Source organism: Argopecten irradians, chromosome 5 (genome assembly GCF_041381155.1).
Source record: "Argopecten irradians isolate NY chromosome 5, Ai_NY, whole genome shotgun sequence".
In the NCBI taxonomy this organism is placed as follows: Eukaryota; Metazoa; Mollusca; class Bivalvia; order Pectinida; family Pectinidae; genus Argopecten; species Argopecten irradians.
The window spans coordinates 22,500,188-22,522,769 of NC_091138.1; the positions used below are offsets into that span (position 1 = coordinate 22,500,188).

Below are 22,582 nucleotides of genomic sequence, written 5' to 3' on the forward strand. Positions count from 1 at the left end.
GGAGATATGTGACTGTTCCACTTTGTTGTGTAGAAGGGAGATAAGTGACTGTTCTCCTTTGCTATATAGGAGGGAGATAAGTGACTGTTCTCCTTTGCTATATAGAAAGGAGATATGTGACTGTGCTCCTTTGCTATATAGAAAGGAGATATGTGACTGTGCTCCTTTGTTGTGTAGAAGGGAGATATGTGACTGTTCCACTTTGTTGTGTAGAAGGGAGATAAGTGACTGTTCTCCTTTGCTATATAGAAAGGAGATATGTGACTGTTCTCCTTTGTTGTGTAGAAAGGAGATATGTGACTGTTCTCCTTTGGTATATAGAAAGAAGATGTGTGACTGTTCTCCTTTGTTGTGTAGAAGGGAAATATGTGACTATTCTACTTTGGTATATAGGAGGGAGATAAGTGACTGTTCTGCTTTGCTATATAGAAAGGAGATATGTGTCTGTTCTCCTTTGTTGTGTAGAAAGGAGATATGTGACTGTTCCACTTTGTTGAGTAGAAGGGAGATATGTGAATATTCTACTTTGGTATATAGGAGGGAGATAAGTGACTGTTCTCCTTTGTTGTGTAGAAGGGAGATAAGTGACTGTTCTCCTTTGGTATATAGGAGGGAGATAAGTGACTGTTCTCCTTTGCTATATAGAAAGGAGATATGTGACTGTTCTCCTTTGTTGTGTAGAAGGGAGATATGTGACTGTTCCACTTTGTTGTGTAGAAAGGAGATATGTGACTGTTCCACTTTGTTGTGTAGAAGGGAGATAAGTGACTGTTCTCCTTTGCTATATAGGAGGGAGATAAGTGACTGTTCTCCTTTGCTATATAGAAAGGAGATATGTGACTGTGCTCCTTTGCTATATAGAAAGGAGATATGTGACTGTGCTCCTTTGTTGTGTAGAAGGGAGATATGTGACTGTTCCACTTTGTTGTGTAGAAAGGAGATATGTGACTGTTCCACTTTGTTGTGTAGAAGGGAGATAAGTGACTGTTCTCCTTTGCTATATAGGAGGGAGATAAGTGACTGTTCTCCTTTGCTATATAGAAAGGAGATATGTGACTGTTCTCCTTTGTTGTGTAGAAAGGAGATATGTGACTGTTCTACTTTGTTGTGTAGAAGGGGGATATGTGACTATTCTCCTTTGTTGTGTAGAAGGGAGATATGTGACTGTTCTCCTTTGGTATGTAGAAGGGAGATATGTGACTGTTCTCCTTTGGTATGTAGAAGGGAGATGTGTGACTTTTCTACTTTGTTGTGTAGAAGGGAGATATGTGACTGTTCTCCTTTGCTATATAGGAGGGAGATAAGTGACTGTTCTCCTTTGCTATATAGAAAGGAGATATGTGACTGTTCTCCTTTGTTGTGTAGAAAGGAGATATGTGACTGTTCTACTTTGTTGTGTAGAAGGGGGATATGTGACTATTCTCCTTTGTTATGTAGAAGGGAGATATGTGACTATTCTCCTTTGGTATGTAGAAGGGGGATAAGTGACTATTCTACTTTGTTGTGTAGAAGAGAGATATGTGACTATTCTCCAATGTAATATGGAAGGGAGATATGTGGCTGTTCTCCCTTGTTGTGTAGAAGGTAGATATGTGACTATTCTCCTGTGGTAAGTAGATGGGAGATATTTGACTATTCTCCTTTGATATGTAGAAGAGAGATATGTGACTATTCTCCTTTGGTATATAGGAGGGAGATAAGTGACTGTTCTCCTTTGCTATATAGAAAGGAGATATGTGACTGTTCTCCTTTGTTGTGTAGAAGAGAGATATGTGACTGTTCCACTTTGTTGTGTAGAAAGGAGATATGTGACCTTTCTACTTTGGTATATAGAAAGGAGATATGTGACTGTTCCACTTTGTTGTGTAGAAGGGAGATATGTGACTGTTCTCCTTTGGTATGTAGAAAGGAGATATGTGACTTTTCCACTTTGTTGTGTAGAAGGGAGATATGTGACTATTCTACTTTGGTATATAGGAGGGAGATAAGTGATTGTTCTCCTTTGCTATATAGAAAGGAGATATGTGACTGTTCTCCTTTGTTGTGTAGAAAGGAGATATGTGACTATTCCACTTTGTTGTGTAGAAGGGAGATATGTGACTATTCTACTTTGGTATATAGGAGGGAGATAAGTGACTGTTCTCCTTTGCTATATAGAAAGGAGATATGTGACTGTTCTTCTTTGTTGTGTAGAAGGGAGATATGTGACTGTTCCACTTTGTTGTGTAGAAGGGAGATATGTGACTATTCTACTTTGGTATGTAGGAGGGAGATAAGTGACTGTTCTCCTTTGCTATATAGAAAGGAGATATGTGACTGTTCCACTTTGTTGTGTAGAAGGGAGATATGTGACTGTTCCACTTTGTTGTGTAGAAGGGAGATATGTGACTATTCTACTTTGTTGTGTAGAAGGGAGATATGTGACTGTTCTCCCAAGTTATGTAAAAGGGAGATATTTATTCTCCTCTGGTATGTAGAAGGGAGATATGTGACTATTCTCCAATGTAATGTGGAAGGGAGATATGTGACTATTCTCCTCTTGTATGTAGAAGGGATATATGTGACTGTTCTCCTCTGGTATGTAGAAGGGAGATATGTGACTATTCTCCATTGTTGTGAAGAAGAGAGATATGTGACTATTCTCCAATGTAATGTGGAAGGGGGAAGGGAGATATGTGGCTGTTCTCCCTTGTTGTGTAGATGGTAGATATGTGACTATTCTCCTGTGGTAAGGAGATGGGAGATATGTGACTGTTCTCCTTTGTTGTGTAGAAGGGAGATATGTGACTATTCTCCTTTGTTGTGTAGAAGGGAGATATGTGAGTATTCTTCAATGTAATATGGAAGGGAGATATGTGACTATTCTCCTTGGATATGGAGAAGATATGTGAATATTCTCCTTTGGAATGTAGAACGGATATGTGTGACTATTTTCCTTTGTTGTGTAGAAGGGAGATATGTGACTGTTCTCCTTTCTTATGTAGAAGGGAGATATGTGACTGTTCTCCTTTCTTATGTAGAAGGGAGATATGTGACTGTTCTCCTTTCTTATGTAGAAGGGAGATATGTGACTGTGAAGGAGATACATTGGAGTGACTATTCGCATTTGGTAGGTAGATGCAAGATATATGACTATTCCCCTTTGATATGTAGAAAGGATATACGTGACTATTTTCCTTTGTTGTGTAGAAGGGAGATACGTGACTGTTCTCCTTTCTTATGTAGAAGAGAGATACATACGTTTTTTTGTTAGACTGTTACGGAATCTTAGCAGCAGTATACTGTTTATTTTTTTATTTATTCATTCATTTATTTTTTTTTTTTTTGGGGGGGGGGGGGGGGGGGGGGGTGGGGGTGAAGATCGGTCTTTGCATAGTCTATTATGCAAGAACTGAGACAAGTGTTTCGTTTGCCGTTTTCTTACTGAGACTTTCCAGGTTCGGTCTGATGGAGATTGTTAACGTTATATGTAATTAAAAGATATTGAAACTGTTATGTCTGCTGTTGAAAAAATTCCTTATTAATATTTGCTGTTCAGGAGCTAATCTGGAACTACCTGGTCCGATGTCATATTTGCCCGATGGACACCTCTTCCCTCACCCCCCCTCCCTCTTCCTTCATACACGTGTTGTATGTTGTGCGGATTCAAACTTGTACAAATTACCACCTCCCCGCTCCGCCTACCAAACACCCATACACAGAGTGGTAATTTGAAATAGTTCTAATAGTTCAAATGATCCCATAGGCCACACATACGAGGCCAAACCGGATTTATTTTACTATATCAGTATTGATCCAAGACTTCCCCAACATACAGAGCATCCATAGGGACGGGAGTGATTCACAGTTATATTTACATGTGACTTCATTGGCTAAAATAGTATACATTATTTATACATAGGCTAGTGGTAAGATACCTGTTTTAGATTTCAAATATACATGATATGAAAACGATTAATTTATATGAATATTTGGAAAATGTGGGTTTTTTTAATATTGTGAAGATTGGCCAAGAGAGATCTCAAACTATTTTTTTAAGATTTCTTTAGACAAAGTCTGTAACAACTTTAGATTATTTCTCTCTTAGTAACCAAAAAAACACATAAACCAATTCTATTTGTAAATCAATTTTAGTATTCAAGAGACATGTGACTGGTCGAACTCTACACCAGTGGTATACGTATGTTCTAAATATACATGTAAGTGGATCTAGCTTACGAAAGGACAGCAGTATTTGAATAATAATTTACCATACAAAGGTAGTGAAGCGTAAGCTACGTCTGTCAATAAGGTTTATCTTTCAGTGTATACCCGTGTACCTGGCCTGGCGCACCTGAATACAGGTATGTGTAGGCTCCGCTAACCCAGAACAGTTAGGGCTTTTAACGGGATCGCGGTATGCCTGCACAATGACTCTATTGAACACTTGATTACAATATTACAAACAATCCATGTTTGTGAATATACTTATATATGGTCGAACCTGTCTACACATGTAAACTCCGGTACATAGAAACATCGACCTTCTCAACACATATAGCATAACAGTTTTATGTATGGCCATCTTGTGGTCCTTTATTCAGTTTAGACGATAAAAACTTATAGTGCAACATAAAAATGCCATAAATAAGGCATTCTCTTTCTTAGTCAAATCTCAGGCTGGTGTGTATTGCCTTTTTTGAGCGAGTCATTCATAACATTATCATTTATTATTATCTGAAATGTTTAGTGCAATTTTTTTAATACTGGTAATGGGTACGTGGGTGAAAATGTGGACCTCGTTTGAGTTATCATCATCGTCATCACCATCATCATTTTTTTTTAAATATTTTTAATATCTTGTACATATGAGAGCGTTTCCTTATTTAATTGATATTTCGTTTCCTTAAATCATCTTTTTATGATCTCGTTATAATGAGTTTAATCGTTTCAATGAGTTAGACCATTCTTCTTATGAGTAACCGATCTCAACGGGACCATGGGTTAATGAGTCAATATCTCCCATGAAATAAAATTTCTTTATCTCTCTTACACACACACACACACACACACACACATATATATATATATATAACTTATTCTCGGCCATTGAGTTAATATATTGTGAGTTACTATATCGTTTTCATACGCCTAATTATCTAAATATTATATACCATTACATGATTATTCGGCTTGAATCTATTTTGTACAGTTTACATATAAAAGTACACCAGGTAACGGTATCTGTCACATAAACAAATACACACGAGTATCACATACAATGAATTATTGGTTGTTATGATTTTGCTATGCAACGACTCGGTTTGTTTGTTAAATAACTTGACATTCCATATACCGGGTCACAGATCAGTACACTAAAAGGAAGCGCTTTCATCTACACATCGTCTGCAATACATGTATGCTATATATTTACTTAATCCAACCTTACAAACAAATTTAGATATTGTGAATATTTAATCCAAATTAATGGTCCTTTGAGTCACATATTAGCCTAGGGTGTTATCGTATTATAGTTTTTATGTATATTTCGGGAACTGTTAATGCGCTGACCTGGAATGCACCCCTACAATATGGATCTTCACTAGGTCTATATAAAATGTTTTCTTGTTACCAAAAAGTGATTAACATTTTTCAAAAATTTCATGAAGTGGGAAATAATCACTAAATCACAAAAGAACTTTTTTTCGTAATAAGTTATTGCAATATAGTTTGTCCGCAGTTCTTTTATATAATTATCTACCGTGACAACTGACTGAAGTGACAATTGCTTTTTATATTGTTTTAAAACATGTAAAGGTATCGAGGTGTTGAAATATCTACAATACCTACAAGCAGTTTATGACAGGCGTTAAGACACTATCTCGTCTTATAGATTTTATCTGCAGTAGAGAAGATCGATCCTCCTGTCACGTGACAGTTGCTACAACAAAGCTAGCGTCACACCTTGGCTACAGGTAATTATTGCCGCCAAAGCCAGAACAGGTCAGCGAGGCGAAAATATCACTTACAAGTTCTTCCTGAGATTAACCAATGGAAACACACCTGATGGCAGATGACATCAGAAACAACCAATCAACTCACAGGTCAAGGGTCAAAGTTAAAAATTGTGTATATATACCGAGAAACCCGCAACTGCGCCATTCAAATTTCTCACTAGCGGATCATCGAACTCCCCGTGAGGATTTACAGACCGTTTTCTTACTCCTTTCAACTTGTTTGAAACCAACTCGTCAACATGGTAAGTTCATTATTGATACTCGAAGAACATTTTTACAAGTTTGTATACTCATTTGGTTACGCCGTTGACGGCAATTTTGTGCGTAATTCATTGCTGTCCATTCTAACCGGTCTCTCTAAAAATAGTCACACTTTCAACCACCGGGTTGGGCGCGATGACGAGGCGACCGTTAGGTATATTCTATTGTTATTAGCTTTTGAAGTCTAGTAAGTTTAAAAAAAAATCTCTCAAATTACGATATGGATAGTATTTGTTAGAATAAACGTGGAAGCTGATTTAATTGATCGGAATAATTTATTTTTGATGAATCACATGTGCGCGTTTCTATGGTGATATTGATTGTTATGCTAAACTCGAAGCTCACGTGTTCAACAATAAGTAACGATCCACTGTCGCCTGCAGCTGGTGACTAGTTGTAAAGCGAGACAAAACAAACTCCAGTGATCTAAATGTTCAAAATTTTTACGATTTTGAACGTTAAATTGCAAGATCGATCGACGAAAGTTTTATGTACACGTGTTCACAACACGGTAACCCCGGGTCACAACGAAATCGTTTAACATGTCACGTGGTCATTTGAATTTTTTTTAACTTCACAATTTTAATTTACGGAAAAAATATTGAGAAAGTTTATAAATTTATCAAAATATTCACCACTCTACATCATTAAAATTTTCAATAGAAAATACTTTAGAAATGTTAATGTTATTTCCTGTTCAAATTCGGGCACCTGTTTGTAAACGGGACATTTTTGAAATCATGGGTACCTAATGAAACTAATAGTGAAATGAGATCAAGTGCATATAAATAATGCGATAATATCGGTAATATGTTTACACTTTGTAGTCGGATATTGTTGCGAACCATCAATTTTAATACCTATGATTGAGCAAATTATTTCCTTATTATGTACATACATTAACACAATGTGTCTATTGACTTCTGAAGTCTTTACATATTGTAGTATACAATATTATTTTTAGTAGAAAAAAATGACAAAAAGTAAGACTTCATACTTTCATAATTACAGAGGGAATGTATCAGCGTCCATGTCGGCCAGGCCGGAGTCCAGATGGGCAATGCCTGCTGGGAGTTGTACTGTCTGGAGCACGGTATCCAGCCTGATGGTCAGATGCCCTCAGACAAGACAATCGGAGGTGGTGATGACTCCTTCAACACCTTCTTCAGCGAGACTGGAGCTGGCAAGCACGTACCCAGGGCTGTTTTTGTAGATCTGGAGCCCACTGTTGTTGGTAGGTATCTCTTTGATTAAAAAAAATCGACTAACAATTGATATTAAGAAAAAGATTTTCTGACTCCTGAGTAATATAGTTCAAGATTACATGATTACAAAACTTTGTTAGAATTGTTATCAATTTCACATACCCTTGTCAAATCTTTAGCGTTAAAAAAAATTTCCGTGTATTTATTGTCTATCTTTGTTTTCCAGATGAGGTCCGTACCGGTACATACAGACAGCTTTTCCACCCAGAGCAGCTCATCACCGGCAAGGAAGATGCTGCCAACAACTACGCAAGAGGTCACTACACCATTGGAAAGGAAATCGTCGACTTGGTCCTTGACCGTATCAGGAAGCTCGCTGATCAGTGTACTGGTCTCCAGGGATTCCTCATCTTCCACAGCTTCGGTGGTGGTACCGGATCCGGATTCACCTCCCTCCTCATGGAACGTCTCAGTGTTGACTACGGAAAGAAATCTAAGCTCGAGTTCGCCATCTACCCAGCTCCCCAGGTCTCCACCGCCGTCGTTGAGCCATACAACTCCATCCTGACCACCCACACCACCCTTGAGCACTCAGACTGCGCCTTCATGGTCGACAACGAGGCTATCTACGATATCTGCCGCCGTAACTTGGACATTGAGAGACCAACATACACCAACTTGAACCGTCTCATCGGCCAGATTGTCAGCTCCATCACTGCCTCTCTCAGATTCGACGGTGCCCTGAACGTTGACTTGACTGAGTTCCAGACCAACTTGGTGCCATACCCACGTATCCATTTCCCTCTGGCCACATATGCCCCAGTTATCTCCGCCGAGAAGGCCTACCACGAGCAGCTCTCTGTTGCTGAGATCACCAACGCCTGCTTTGAGCCCGCCAACCAGATGGTGAAATGTGATCCCCGTCACGGCAAATACATGGCCTGCTGTATGTTGTACAGAGGTGATGTTGTCCCCAAGGATGTCAATGCTGCCATCGCCACCATCAAGACCAAGAGGACCATCCAATTCGTTGACTGGTGTCCAACTGGTTTCAAGGTCGGAATCAACTACCAGCCACCAACTGTTGTGCCAGGAGGTGATTTGGCCAAGGTCCAGCGTGCCGTGTGCATGTTGAGCAACACCACCGCCATTGCCGAGGCCTGGGCTCGTCTTGACCACAAGTTCGATCTTATGTACGCCAAGCGTGCTTTCGTCCACTGGTACGTAGGAGAGGGTATGGAAGAAGGTGAGTTCTCTGAGGCTCGTGAGGATTTGGCTGCCCTTGAGAAGGATTACGAAGAGGTCGGTGTCGACTCTGTTGAGGGTGAGGGAGAAGAGGAGGGTGAGGAGTATTAAACTTCTTACCAAAATGAGACTTTTAAACTGTCCTGATGAACGTTGTCTGTGAACTTTAACCTCATTGTTTACTTTCAAAACACCTTATGTATACAATGTTGTTGTGTTTATAAGATATATTTCATGTTGGGTGGTTATTAAACCAGATCTGAAACATTAATCATGAGTCTTTTATTTTTGAAATTTATACCTGAAGCTTGTAAGGAAGACTTGCTTTTACACTTGTTATGTGCTTTGTTCCTGAATTCAAGAAAATTCTTAACAGTAACTTTTTGCAAATAAAGTTACTTTTACTGTTTGTCAAAGTTCTGTTAATCTATCTATTTATGCTACCAAGATCTAGTTGATTTTACAATGAAAGCATAAATATATGAGAAAATTGATCTCTAAATATTTCATTTAGATATTTAGTCCAAGAGCAAGTCTTTCTAGAAAAGTACTCTTCTAACAATTTCTTCTAATGACCTTTTCTACAATGATACGACTTTCACAAAATTTTCCTTGGTTCCAAGTCGAACATAAATTGTACCTGTACATTATGGGAGTGACTAGTTTGCAAGATGGCAGACAATATAATATATATGGGTAGACTATTTGATGTTTTGTAGGAGCGATTAGAAAACAAGCGATATAATGGGAAGCAAAAAATAATTATTGGAAAACAAAAACAACGCGATAGACTCGTACTTTTATGAAAACTGAACTGATGTTGACCAAATTGTTCTTTAGGCCCATCTCTCCTCGATTTATCCTTGGTTATCATGAAGAGTCTGGGTTCACGTCAGGAGATATAAAAGTTTAAAGTTAATATATAGTTGGACCGAGCCGAGTGACTAGGTCATTTTAAAACGTTCACCTCCAAAAGAGCTATGTACAACATGTAGTATTTTAAGAAGTTCAGATAGAGAGGATCTTGCACGAGTGGCTATGTGATATGAAATTTATCAAATAAGTACAATAATTTGATATGCCACGAACCTTTTGGCGATTGGCATATCAGATTATCTAACGAATTCGATAACTTTCATATCACAAGTATAAGATTTTATTTATCACAACTTTTGAAAATAGAAAAATAAGAAAAACTTTAGATTTCGTCTCTGTGTGAAACCCGACTTGGATGTGACGTTTCCGTCTAGAGACAAACATGCGACGTCATATGTACATTTATAGATTATTATCATTGTCTTTATTTCCTCCAAAATTGACGTCAAAACTTCCTGTGACGTGACATTAGTATTATTACACACGTGTCTTGCGATATCTATGACATGGCTGGACGGGCTAGTTATGTGAAAAAAATTCTCAAATGTGCTTTAATGAAAACAACATATATATAGTAGAGATCACCATTTGAAGAAGTACAGATAAAAAAATCTCCAGAGCTCCTATGAACACAACATACATTGTATGATGTAGTGGAGATATGCGTTTTCTACAGTGAACGAACGCGATGTTGCCTAGTGTACATGTACGTTCCTCCACACCTTGTTTTTGTATACTCCCATAACATGGGAGTCGACTGGTCAGCCGTTTTTTTATCTGACGTTATTTTGCTGACTGACACGACGTAATGTTCCAAAAGTGTCTCGTCGTGCTATACCTCTAACATTGTTGGAGTAGTTTTTGTACTAATGTTATATTGATAAATATTAAATGATCACCAAAAATACTAAAATAGATATGACATATAGTAGCGGTTATTACATAGACGTCATTTTTCTTGTCATTTGTTCGTGATTTCATCACCAAAACGTTTTATTTTCGGACTGATTTGATGTACAATCGAAATGAAAGTATTACAAGGATAAAGATCTTCCTGGCATCGTTTATAAGTACACGTATAAGTTTTAATGAATGGTTCTATCTTAATAACATACACACATGTATGTCTAGATTTAACTTACGATATTCACATAATCAGAGATTTAAATAGTTAATTATTAAAGTGAACAGTCGGGCAAGGATGGCTAAGTCAGTAAAAATGGTGTGAATGTATCCAGTATAATTTCTTATGAAATGGAAAAATAAAATCTCTCGTCAAGATCTGTCTGCGTACGAAGAAATTAATTTAAAGTATGGGAATTCTAAAACGTCCTCCCGGCTAACTATGTCCGTGGTTACATTTCCACGCAGCCTCGCTTTCAATGCTTTCAACTTTTCTTTACTTTAATGGTCAGAACTGGGAAACTAAGCAGAACTTGACCGTCGTATTAATATGTGAGAACTTTTGGAAGGCCAATGAACGCATTTAGACTGGTTTTCTTTGCCCGACTATTCACTTTAACTATATAAATCGCTGATATAATGCTGAAAATTAAAAAAAAATATGTATAAAATATAAATATATAACCTAACGTGAAACTATACATGACAAAGATTGAAATATTTTGATGGTAGGAAGATGTTGTACAGGACTTCAGGAAACTCGAGGAAGGACTATCGTCTAGACTTCTAGAAATGAAAGTCACACTTCTCCCCACCCCCATGAATATATATGAGCATATCGTCAAAGGGTTCGTCTTCGATGGAAGGGAAACAACTCTTAAAATTACCATAATCGCAGATTGTAAGACCCCGACAGTAGACCGATCTCTACCGTGTCTTATTCAAATAGCCTTTCGTCCGTCCACCCGTTAACAATTCTTGCTATCATTACGTCCTTCTAAGAAATTCAGTGCCGGAAGGATCTCTGTCACATAAAGTTATAAAACACAAGCCAGAATTAGCTGACATCAGCTAATTAAAGGGCCACTACCTTTCCGAAACGGCTTTTAATTTTTAAAATAGGAATTTAAAACGAGATCGATAATTTTGTAGAGTCGCAAAAGTTATTAACTTACCGTTAATACTACACGTATCATCATCTTCTGAACAATTTGATTAAAATAAATAAAATGTTATTTTTCATAACGCGGGTCGTCTTATGTTTCCCACCGTCGTCCTAAATACTGCGCAGTAGTTGACTATCACTACGCCAGACGGCAAAATAGCGAGATGACTCTCCACTGTTATCATATGTTACGCAGGAAGTTTTGCATACATATTGTATCTGTGGTGTTGTAACCTCATCTTAGGCCATCTGTATATATTTTCGTATGTTATTAATGTTTCTAAGAAACCTTTATGTTTTGCTCCGGAAAGGTAGTGGGCCTTTAAGCATTGACATCTAAGACGTGGTATCGGGTATACTAGTAAGAAACATGTTTTAGAATGGAAAAATAATGTGATAAAGTAACTTCCCTAGCTGATTGTGTAGGCGAGAAACAGTATAAATATAGGGTTGAATGACATTGGACGAACAATTTCCCCATATAATGTTTATCTTACGTTTGATCGTTAGTTATTTTTCAAATTCGAAAATTGATTAACTCCAGTGTGATAAGCCTGATAAACAGCAGTCACTTCTTGGGGAACCTCTGCCGTTTCCCTTAATGCGTATTCTATTTTGGGACCGAGTAAAGTCTGTAAGGACTGACAAAAAAAAAAAAAAAATGGCAGACAGGCAGCCATCTTGGAATTTAAAAATTGTAGTTTCTTATTGCTAGCTTGATATTTCTCAGAAAGCATCAAAGAAGTCTTTCTCAAATTACCTGTGTATGTTCTTTTTTGTGCCTTGTTATGTATATTGCACAATCAGAAAACAAGATGGCCGATCAAATACATTTACCATGACTAGTGTAACATGAAGTGTCGGTTATGGCTAAATAGTGATATATGAAATGCAAGATGACACGATGGCTAAATAGTGATATATGAAATGCATGATGACACGATGGCTAAATTGTGATATATGAAATGCATGATGACACGATGGCTAAATTGTGATATATGAAATACACGGTGACACGATGGCTAAATAGTGATATATGAAATACATGATGACACGATGGATCAGTTGTTTCAACACTCAAAATGGAAGAAGACTGGAATACATGATGTCACACAACATCAACCGGGACACAGATATCAAATATGACACAGAAACTAGTCTATTTTGTCACAGGAAATACACAATGACACATTGAATACATGATATATAGCATACATGGCGACACGTCGAATACATAGTGACACATATATATAGCATGCATATGACACGTTGAATGCATGATGTCATATAGCATACATGATGACACATCGGAGACATTTTGTTTGGTTTGTTTTGTTTTACATCATATTTTAAGAGCTAGGGTCAAGTTAGAATGTGTCAGGTTTGATAGTCGAGTAAAACCGGAGTACCTAGAGAAGAACTACCGAACAGCGGTCTGTACCTGGCAACTGCGCACACTGGATCACCTCAGAGGTGGAGGACTTGTATGACTGTGCATTAATCGGATACATGACACGTCGAATGCATCATTACACATCAAATAAACAATGACACATCGGATACGTGATGTAGAATTGAAAACACAATGACAAATTGAATACATGATAACATATCGAATACACAATGGCACATCGATTGCACATTGACGCATCTAATACATATATAGTGATGCATCGAGAACGTAGTGACACATCGAATGCACAATGACTAGTTAATACACAACGACACATTGAATACAAAATGACACGTTGAATACACGATGACACCACAAATGCATAATGACCCACCGCATGAACAATGGCACAATGAATACCTATTGACATATCGCATACTTCATGAAAAATAGCATATATAATGACACATCGAATGCACACAGAACACCGAATACTCAATGACACGTCCAATAGAGGTGGATATTACGCCAGTAATAGTAAACCTTGGACTATCGAGGATGATTGAATACATGATGATACATCAAATACGCGATAGCACTTCGAATACACAATGACACATCGAATATATGATAACACATCGAATACGTAATAACACATTGAATACTTGATAACACATCGAATACGTGATAACATATTGAATACATGATGACACATCGAATACACAACGATACATCAAATGCATAAAGCCACAGCAAATACGTGATAACACATCGAATACACGATGAACAATCGAATACACAACGACACCTCGAATGCATAACGACACGTCGAATACATGATGACACATCGAGTACATAATGATATGTATCGAATACACAATGACAGTTCGAATGCATAAAGCCACATCAAATACATGATAACACATCGAATACACGATGACAAATCGAATACACAACGGCACCTCGAATGCATAACGATACATCGAATACATGATGACACATTAAATAAACAATAACATATCGACTATATTGTGACTCATCGATTACATGGTGATACATCGAATTGAAACGATGCATCGGATATATGGTGACACATTGTAATACATGATGGAACATCGAATACAAAATGACACGTCGAATACATGATGATACATCGGATACATGATGACACTTCCTATGCACAATGACACATCGAATACACAATGACAAATCGAATACACAATGACACATCGTATACATAACGACACATCGGATATATGGTAACACATCGAATACATCTTGACACATATAATTCATGTTGCAACATCGAATGCTTTATAACACACCATTTAATTGAAAGGTAACCAGTTGAATACATGGTGACGCATCAAATGGATATCAACCATAACAAGAAAAAAAGCTGAATGCATAATGGTACAAGGATCTAAAAGATGGCAGGTCGAAAGGGCGGCGACATATCAAATGGCCAATGATACAATGCCATTATGTTTATAATGATATGACATAATCTAAAAGAAGACGAAAGAGCAACCAATTATTTGAGGTTTTCCTTGTTAAAATTGTTATATAATGTGATTTACGGACATAAATGTCACCATTTTGAAACTAACATATAACTTTAAAAAATGCTTCATGTTAGCTTTCTGTCGTGTGTAGCATCTATAAAACAGTGCTCCAGATAATTTTGGAGGGTTGTGTAATCGTACTCGCACTTTTTGAAGGAGAGGGGAACAACTCTTGACTTCTATGCGGACCCAAAACTTAAAGTGAACAGTCGGGCAAGGATGGCTAAAGTCGGTAAAAATGATGTGAGTGTATCCAGTAGAATTTCTTATGAAATAGAAAAATAAAATATCTCGTCAGAATCTGTCTGCGTACGAAGAAATTAATTTAAAGTAAGCTCTCATATTATTTGGGTCGAGTGAAACAAATATTCGTAGGGACAATTTGTAGAGGTTAATACAATTAACACGGTTTAACCTTGAAGTTCTAGAGATTTGCCCTTCACGGAGTCTAGACTGCTGCAGAGAGCCAGCGATCCTATACAAGTTATATAGACATATACGTTTGATTTTTTGTAAGACAGTACGTCACACTGACAGCATTGTCGGTGTGAAGGATAAACACGTACTTTTAATTATACTTTTTGTTTTACTAAACATATCTTAATTATCCTCCCCAGGGATTTGCCTATAAGTCATTGCCACTGGGCTAAAGGACCTAGTCTTTGTGAAGTGACGTTTCCGGTTTTAGATGTCAATCATTGTTAAATTCCCTGCAGGATGTGCGATTAAGCAAAATATGAATACCAGTTATAAGAATTAATAAAAATACTAAATGTAACGATGATTCGATGGTTAGATGCATAGGATTATATATACAGAAGGAATATTTGAAGAAACATCTAATGAAAAATAAGATCAAGAAAATTTATGAAGGAGAATGGAAACTGTCTTGAAATAATGAGATTTTTTTTTAGCGGTTTGATTATTTAAATAACTAACTGTCCTTCAATAAACACGTTAGGGGGGGGGGGGTGTTGTTAAATCTACATGTATAAGTTGATTAGCTTTTGACATTATGCTCTACTTCAGATTCCGCTTTCTATGTGTCATACTGAATGTATTATTTGTGTGCAACAAGCAGAATGGGGATGTGCACGCATACTATCATACATTACGTCATTTTACGGTATTTCTTTGAAACTGAATAAGAGAGAAATGGATAGTGTGCGGTAAGCTGTTTCTACACACGTGTAGCTCGTGCGCGATGCACAGTGACTCGGCCACTGCAGTAAAACAGTGAATCATACTAACCAATCATATTATAAAGCGCATTATGAATGGAGCATCGCATGCTCGCTCAGGGCCTACAGGTCGTGTAAAGCGGCCCCAGACGATGTACTGACGTGAAGACTATAAAACCAGCAGAAATTTCAGCAGAGTCACACTCCGCACAGAAAACCTCTAGACTCTTTGACGGTCAATCCGAGGTTGAGCGTGTATTAATTTCCTTTGTTCCAACAACTCTTCATCTTAAAACAGCAAAATGGTAAGTAAAATAATTCATCTAATCTATCTTAAAATGTATTTTATTACTTAGTTACATGTATTGTAAAATATCAGCTGTTTTATACAAGCCGACCGGCCGGCTACTGGACTAATGTGTTAGTCATCTCTAAATATTATTTGAACACGGAAGGCGCCTTATCTTGATATTGCTACTTGGATATATTTTTCTAATAAACATTTAGACTCATTTTTCTGCTACTAGAGACATAGATAGACGAATATTACATACGATATATACATGAGTTGTGGATGGGTGTGGTACTATACATGTGACTGGCGGGAGCGGTGGAGTGGTGGGGGAGCGTCCTGAGAAGTCTGGGAAGCGGGATTTAGACTCGTCATCATTGATAGCTTCTGTAGCCCATGTAACAATTGTTTATTATACGTTGAGGTTGACAGATATTCGTTTAAATGGCCCCATCCCTCGGTCACGCTCTGATGACTCACGACTATTCCGCCTATGTAAAATGATTCCCACTAGTGAGAAGTAGGCTGTACCGTGATTTATGTTGAAAGTATGTGAAACAAAGTAGATTTGGGAACCTGAGGGCTAATATTTCGAGGCATGTATCTATCATATATATATATATATATATATATAAACAGACAAGGAAGAAATGCGTATGTGTCATCAGACAGATGCTAAATCAATAAAATGACGTCATCCCTGCAGCCGCTGTAGCTGTCCTGCATCTCATTATACTGAACGATTCGCGCCCGCCGGCTGGGGTGGGGTCGCCATGTGTTCTGTTCAGCTTCCACGTGTATTAAATTGTTGAACCACGCAGTTTCCGTTTTAAACATTTATTTTTCGCATTTAAGTGGTTGTATCCTATGTTTTACAATAGCCACTCTGGTTTATTCTATTCTATTGAATTATTCTCGAGATTGCCTTTCTATATAATCTGAAGAAGGACGTATTTGAATACAAATGTAAGCGATACCAGATATACGTGTGAAGTAGCTGTTTCACACATGTCTTTCGACTCGTGTGTACATATAGTAGCTGTGTGAACTGAACAAATGTTTAGTTTTAACTTATAAACTATAAATACAATTTCTCTTCAGTTATAAACTTGGCATCTCTTAACCTGTTTTACGTTGGAGTTATGAAATATTTTAGTCAGATATCATTGTGTATAAGTAATTTTGATACAATTATTTGGAAAGTCCAAATATGTACATACATTAACACAATGCGTCTATTGACTTCTGAAGTCTTTACGTATTGGATACGTAGTATACACTATTTTAATTAAAAAAATGTTACGAGTCAATACTTTCATCATTAAAGAGGGAATGTATCAGCGTCCATGTCGGCCAGGCCGGAGTCCAGATGGGCAATGCCTGCTGGGAGTTGTACTGTCTGGAGCACGGTATCCAGCCTGATGGTCAGATGCCCTCAGACAAGACCATCGGAGGTGGTGATGACTCCTTCAACACCTTCTTCAGCGAGACTGGAGCTGGCAAGCACGTACCCAGGGCTGTTTTTGTAGATCTGGAGCCCACTGTTGTTGGTAGGTATCTATTGCTTTCTACTAGGCGTCTTACGTTGCAAAACATATACATATGTCGTCTGTCTGTTAAAACATACACATATGTCGTCTGTCTGTTAAAACATACACATATGTCGTCTGTCTGTTAAAACATACACATGTGTCGTCTGTATGTTAAAATATACTTGTGTCGTCTGTCTGTTGAAAAGTACATCCTAACATGATCTCGCTTTCCTTTGTTACTAAAACACTTCTTGTTATGTTCCATTGTTTCTCCTTGTTTCTGATATCATACGTGTCTTATCATTATTAGTCTGTCTCTCTGGTGCGTGTCTTCTCTCTGGTAATGTCTTATTGTTAGTCTGTATCTAGTACGCATCTTATCATTAGTCTGTGTCTTTGGTACATGTCTTATTGTTTGTCTGTCTCTCCGGTACATGTCTTACTGTTTGTCCCTTTCTCTGGTACATGTCTTATTGTTAGACTGTCTCTCTGGTACGTATCTTATTGTTTTTCATATCTCTCTGGTACATGTCTTACTGTTTGTCCCTTTCTCTGGTACATGTCTTATTGTTTGTCTGTCTCTCCAGTACATGTCTTACTGTTTGTCCCTTTCTCTGGTACATGTCTTATTGTTTGTCTGTCTCTCCAGTACATGTCTTACTGTTAGTCCCTTTCTCTGGTACATGTCTTATTGTTAGACTGTCTCTCTGGCACGTGTCTTATTGTTTTTCTTATCTCTCTGGTACATGTCTTATTGTTAGTCTGTCTCTCTGGTACGTATCTTATTAGCCTGTCTCTTTGGTACATTTCTTATTGTAAGACTGTCTCTCTGGTACGTGTCTTATTGTTTTTCTTATCTCTCTGGTACATGTCTTATTGTTAGTCTGTCTCTCTGGTACGTATCTTATTAGCCTGTCTCTTTGGTACATGTCTTATTGTTAGTCTGTCTCTCCGGTACATGTCTTATTGTTAGACTGTCTCTCTGGTACACTGATGATGTCTTATTGTTTGTCTCTCTCTCTGGTACGTGTCTTATTGTTAGTCTGTCTCTCTGGTACGTATCTTATTATTAGTCTGTGATGTCTTATTGTTAGTCTGTCTCTTTGGTACATGTCTTATTGTTAGTCTGTCTCTCTGGTACATGTCCTATTGTTAGTCTGTCTCTCTGGTACACTGATGATGTCTTATTGTTTGTCTCTCTCTCTGGTACGTGTCTTATTATTAGTCTGTGATGTCTTATTGTTAGTCTGTCTCTTTGGTACATGTCTTATTATTAGTCTGTGTCTATGGTACATGTCTTATTGTTAGTCTGTCTCTCTGGTACGTATCTTATTAGCCTGTCTCTTTGGTACATTTCTTATTGTAAGACTGTCTCTCTGGTTCGTGTCTTATTGTTTTTCTTATCTCTCTGGTACATGTCTTATTGTTAGTCTGTCTCTCTGGTACGTATCTTATTAGCCTGTCTCTTTGGTACATGTCTTATTGTTAGTCTGTCTCTCCGGTACATGTCTTATTGTTAGACTGTCTCTCTGGTACACTGATGATGTCTTATTGTTTGTCTCTCTCTCTGGTACGTGTCTTATTGTTAGTCTGTCTCTCTGGTACGTATCTTATTATTAGTCTGTGATGTCTTATTGTTAGTCTGTCTCTTTGGTACATGTCTTATTGTTAGTCTGTCTCTCTGGTACATGTCCTATTGTTAGTCTGTCTCTCTGGTACACTGATGATGTCTTATTGTTTGTCTCTCTCTCTGGTACGTGTCTTATTATTAGTCTGTGATGTCTTATTGTTAGTCTGTCTCTTTGGTACATGTCTTATTATTAGTCTGTGTCTATGGTACATGTCTTACTGTTTGTCTGTCTCTCTTGTACATGTCCTATTGTTAGTCTGTCTCTCTGGTACATGTCCTATTGTTAGTCTCTCTCTCTGGTACGTGTCTTATTGTTTGTCTCTCTCTCTGGTACATGTCCTATTGTTAGTCTGTCTCTTTGGTACATGTCCTATTGTTAGTCTGTCTCTCTGGTACATGTCCTATTGTTAGTCTGTCTCTCTGGTACATGTCCTATTGTTAGTCTGTCTCTCTGGTACATGTCCTATTGTTAGTCTGTCTCTCTGGTACATGTCCTATTGTTAGTCTGTCTCTCTGGTACACTGATGATGTCTTATTGTTTGTCTCTCTCTCTGGTACGTGTCTTATTATTAGTCTGTGATGTCTTATTGTTAGTCTGTCTCTTTGGTACATGTCTTATTATTAGTCTGTCTCTTTGGTACATGTCTTACTGTTTGTCTGTCTCTCTGGTACATGTCCTATTGTTAGTCTGTCTCTCTGGTACATGTCCTATTGTTAGTCTGTCTCTCTGGTACATGTCCTATTGTTTGTCTCTCTCTCTGGTACGTGTCTTATTGTTAGTCTGTCTCTTTGGTACATGTCCTATTGTTAGTCTGTCTCTCTGGTACATGTCCTATTGTTAGTCTGTCTCTCTGGTACATGTCCTATTGTTTGTCTCTCTCTCTGGTACGTGTCTTATTGTTAGTCTGTCTCTTTGGTACATGTCCTATTGTTAGTCTGTCTCTCTGGTACATGTCTTATTGTTTGTCTCTCTCTCTGGTACATGTCCTATTGTTAGTCTCTCTCTCTGGTACATGTCCTATTGTTAGTCTGTCTCTCTGGTACATGTCCTATTGTTAGTCTGTCTCTCTGGTACATGTCCTATTGTTAGTTTGTCTCTTTGGTACATGTCTTATTGTTAGTCTGTCTCTCTGGTACATGTCCTATTGTTAGTCTGTCTCTCTGGTACATGTCCTATTGTTTGTCTCTCTCTCTGGTACGTGTCTTATTGTTAGTCTGTCTCTTTGGTACATGTCCTATTGTTAGTCTGTCTCTCTGGTACATGTCCTATTGTTTGTCTCTCTCTCTGGTACGTGTCTTATTGTTAGTTTGTCTCTCTACTACATGTCTTATGGTTTGTCTCTCTGGTCTGATACATGTCTTATTGGTAGTCTTGTCTCTCCCTCTGGTATGTCTTATTGTTTTTGTCTCTCTTGTACGTGTCTTACTGTTAGTCTGTCTTTCTGGTACATGTCTTATTGTGATTGTATTTATTGTTACCATGACCATGGCAAACAAATGTGTAAGAACATCGCTTATACAGACGTATGATTAATTCAAGGTCAACTTACCTCTATAACTCTAGTTATGTATGGTAATTTGACGTTTTACAACTTTGTGTTACGAGTTATGTCCCTTAGACTTATCATGAATGGTAGCACTGTATCTATCGTCGGTCGATGGTTCGTTAACATGCTAAAACACTGGTCTATAACATCTCCGTTACATCTAATGAGCGATCTTCTCTTACTAAATATTTGATACTGTTTTATATTACAGATGAAGTAAGAACTGGAATTTACAGACAGCTTTTCCACCCCGAACAACTAGTAACAGGAAAAGAAGATGCTGCCAACAACTACGCAAGAGGTCACTACACCATTGGAAAGGAAATCGTCGACTTGGTTCTTGACCGTATCAGGAAGCTCGCTGATCAGTGTACTGGTCTCCAAGGATTCCTCATCTTCCACAGCTTCGGTGGTGGTACCGGATCCGGATTCACCTCCCTCCTCATGGAACGTCTCAGTGTTGACTACGGAAAGAAATCCAAGCTAGAATTTTCTATCTACCCAGCTCCCCAGGTCTCCACTGCCGTCGTTGAGCCATACAACTCCATCCTGACCACACACACCACCCTTGAGCACTCAGACTGCGCCTTCATGGTCGACAACGAGGCTATCTATGATATCTGCCGCCGTAACTTGGACATTGAGAGACCATCATACACCAACTTGAACCGTCTCATCGGCCAGATTGTCAGCTCCATCACTGCCTCTCTCAGATTCGACGGTGCCCTGAACGTTGACTTGACTGAGTTCCAGACCAACTTGGTGCCATACCCACGTATCCATTTCCCTCTGGCCACATATGCCCCAGTCATCTCTGCCGAGAAGGCCTACCACGAGCAGCTCTCTGTTGCTGAGATCACCAACGCCTGCTTCGAGCCCGCCAACCAACTGGTGAAATGTGATCCCCGTCACGGCAAATACATGGCTTGCTGCATGTTGTACAGAGGAGATGTTGTCCCCAAGGATGTCAACGCTGCCATCGCCACCATCAAGACCAAGAGGACCATCCAATTCGTTGACTGGTGTCCAACTGGTTTCAAGGTCGGAATCAACTACCAGCCACCAACTGTTGTGCCAGGTGGTGATTTGGCCAAGGTCCAGCGTGCCGTGTGCATGTTGAGCAACACCACCGCCATCGCCGAGGCCTGGGCTCGTCTTGACCACAAGTTCGATCTTATGTACGCCAAGCGTGCTTTCGTCCACTGGTACGTCGGAGAGGGTATGGAAGAAGGTGAGTTCTCTGAGGCTCGTGAGGATTTGGCTGCCCTTGAGAAAGATTACGAAGAGGTCGGTGTCGACTCCCTGGAGGAGGGTGCTGAAGAAGACGGAGAGGAATATTAAACTTATCAAAATTAGACATCAGTGCTTCCACAAACTGTTAGGATTCTGTAGACATAATGTCCCGGTCCTTACAATACGCGACCAAGAGAAACAATCAATATAAAAAAATTGCAATAACATCTGTCTTCTGTTTTGTTTACACGCATTGATGTCGGTATTTTATAAGACATCCAAATTATAGGAACAAGCGCATTACATAATGTACGTACGCGGACACTGATAATTTAGGCAAGATCATAGTTTTGTTTATAATATTTTATGACAATTGAAAGTCGTACAGTTGATGATACAAAATCAAACTGCATATAATTCGCATCCGTGTCCGCGTACGTATTTATATTAGCCAGTATCGGGCCATGCATCAATATTTGTCGTCCATTCACCCAAGGCTTTTTACATTGACGAATCCATCGTTAACTAGACTGACATGAAACCATTATAATATCGAAC

At 38.4% G+C, this 22,582-nt stretch overlaps 2 protein-coding genes across 2 annotated transcripts; both read left to right on the forward strand.

The window, feature by feature from the left end:
* The first annotated feature begins 6,103 nt into the window (after positions 1–6,103).
* On the forward strand, positions 6,104–8,978 carry LOC138323240 (tubulin alpha-1A chain-like). Its single transcript, XM_069267672.1, has 3 exons — positions 6,104–6,238; positions 7,269–7,491; positions 7,689–8,978. Exons 1-3 carry the CDS (start codon positions 6,236–6,238, stop codon positions 8,816–8,818), a joined length of 1,356 nt encoding a protein of 451 aa, XP_069123773.1. The 5' UTR covers positions 6,104–6,235; the 3' UTR covers positions 8,819–8,978.
* A 6,957-nt stretch (positions 8,979–15,935) lies between these two features.
* Positions 15,936–22,249, forward strand: LOC138323241 (tubulin alpha-1A chain-like). The gene is made up of 3 exons (XM_069267673.1): positions 15,936–16,095; positions 17,410–17,632; positions 21,003–22,249. Exons 1-3 carry the CDS (start codon positions 16,093–16,095, stop codon positions 22,130–22,132), a joined length of 1,356 nt encoding a protein of 451 aa, XP_069123774.1. The 5' UTR covers positions 15,936–16,092; the 3' UTR covers positions 22,133–22,249.
* Positions 22,250–22,582: the final 333 nt, after the last annotated feature.

Excerpts from the sequence above, each read along its gene's own strand:
- LOC138323240 (XM_069267672.1), top strand. Across the intron at positions 7,492-7,688 it reads TCTGGAGCCCACTGTTGTTG|ATGAGGTCCGTACCGGTACA; the intron begins GTAGGTATCTCT and ends TTTGTTTTCCAG.
- LOC138323241 (XM_069267673.1), top strand. Across the intron at positions 17,633-21,002 it reads TCTGGAGCCCACTGTTGTTG|ATGAAGTAAGAACTGGAATT; the intron begins GTAGGTATCTAT and ends TTTATATTACAG.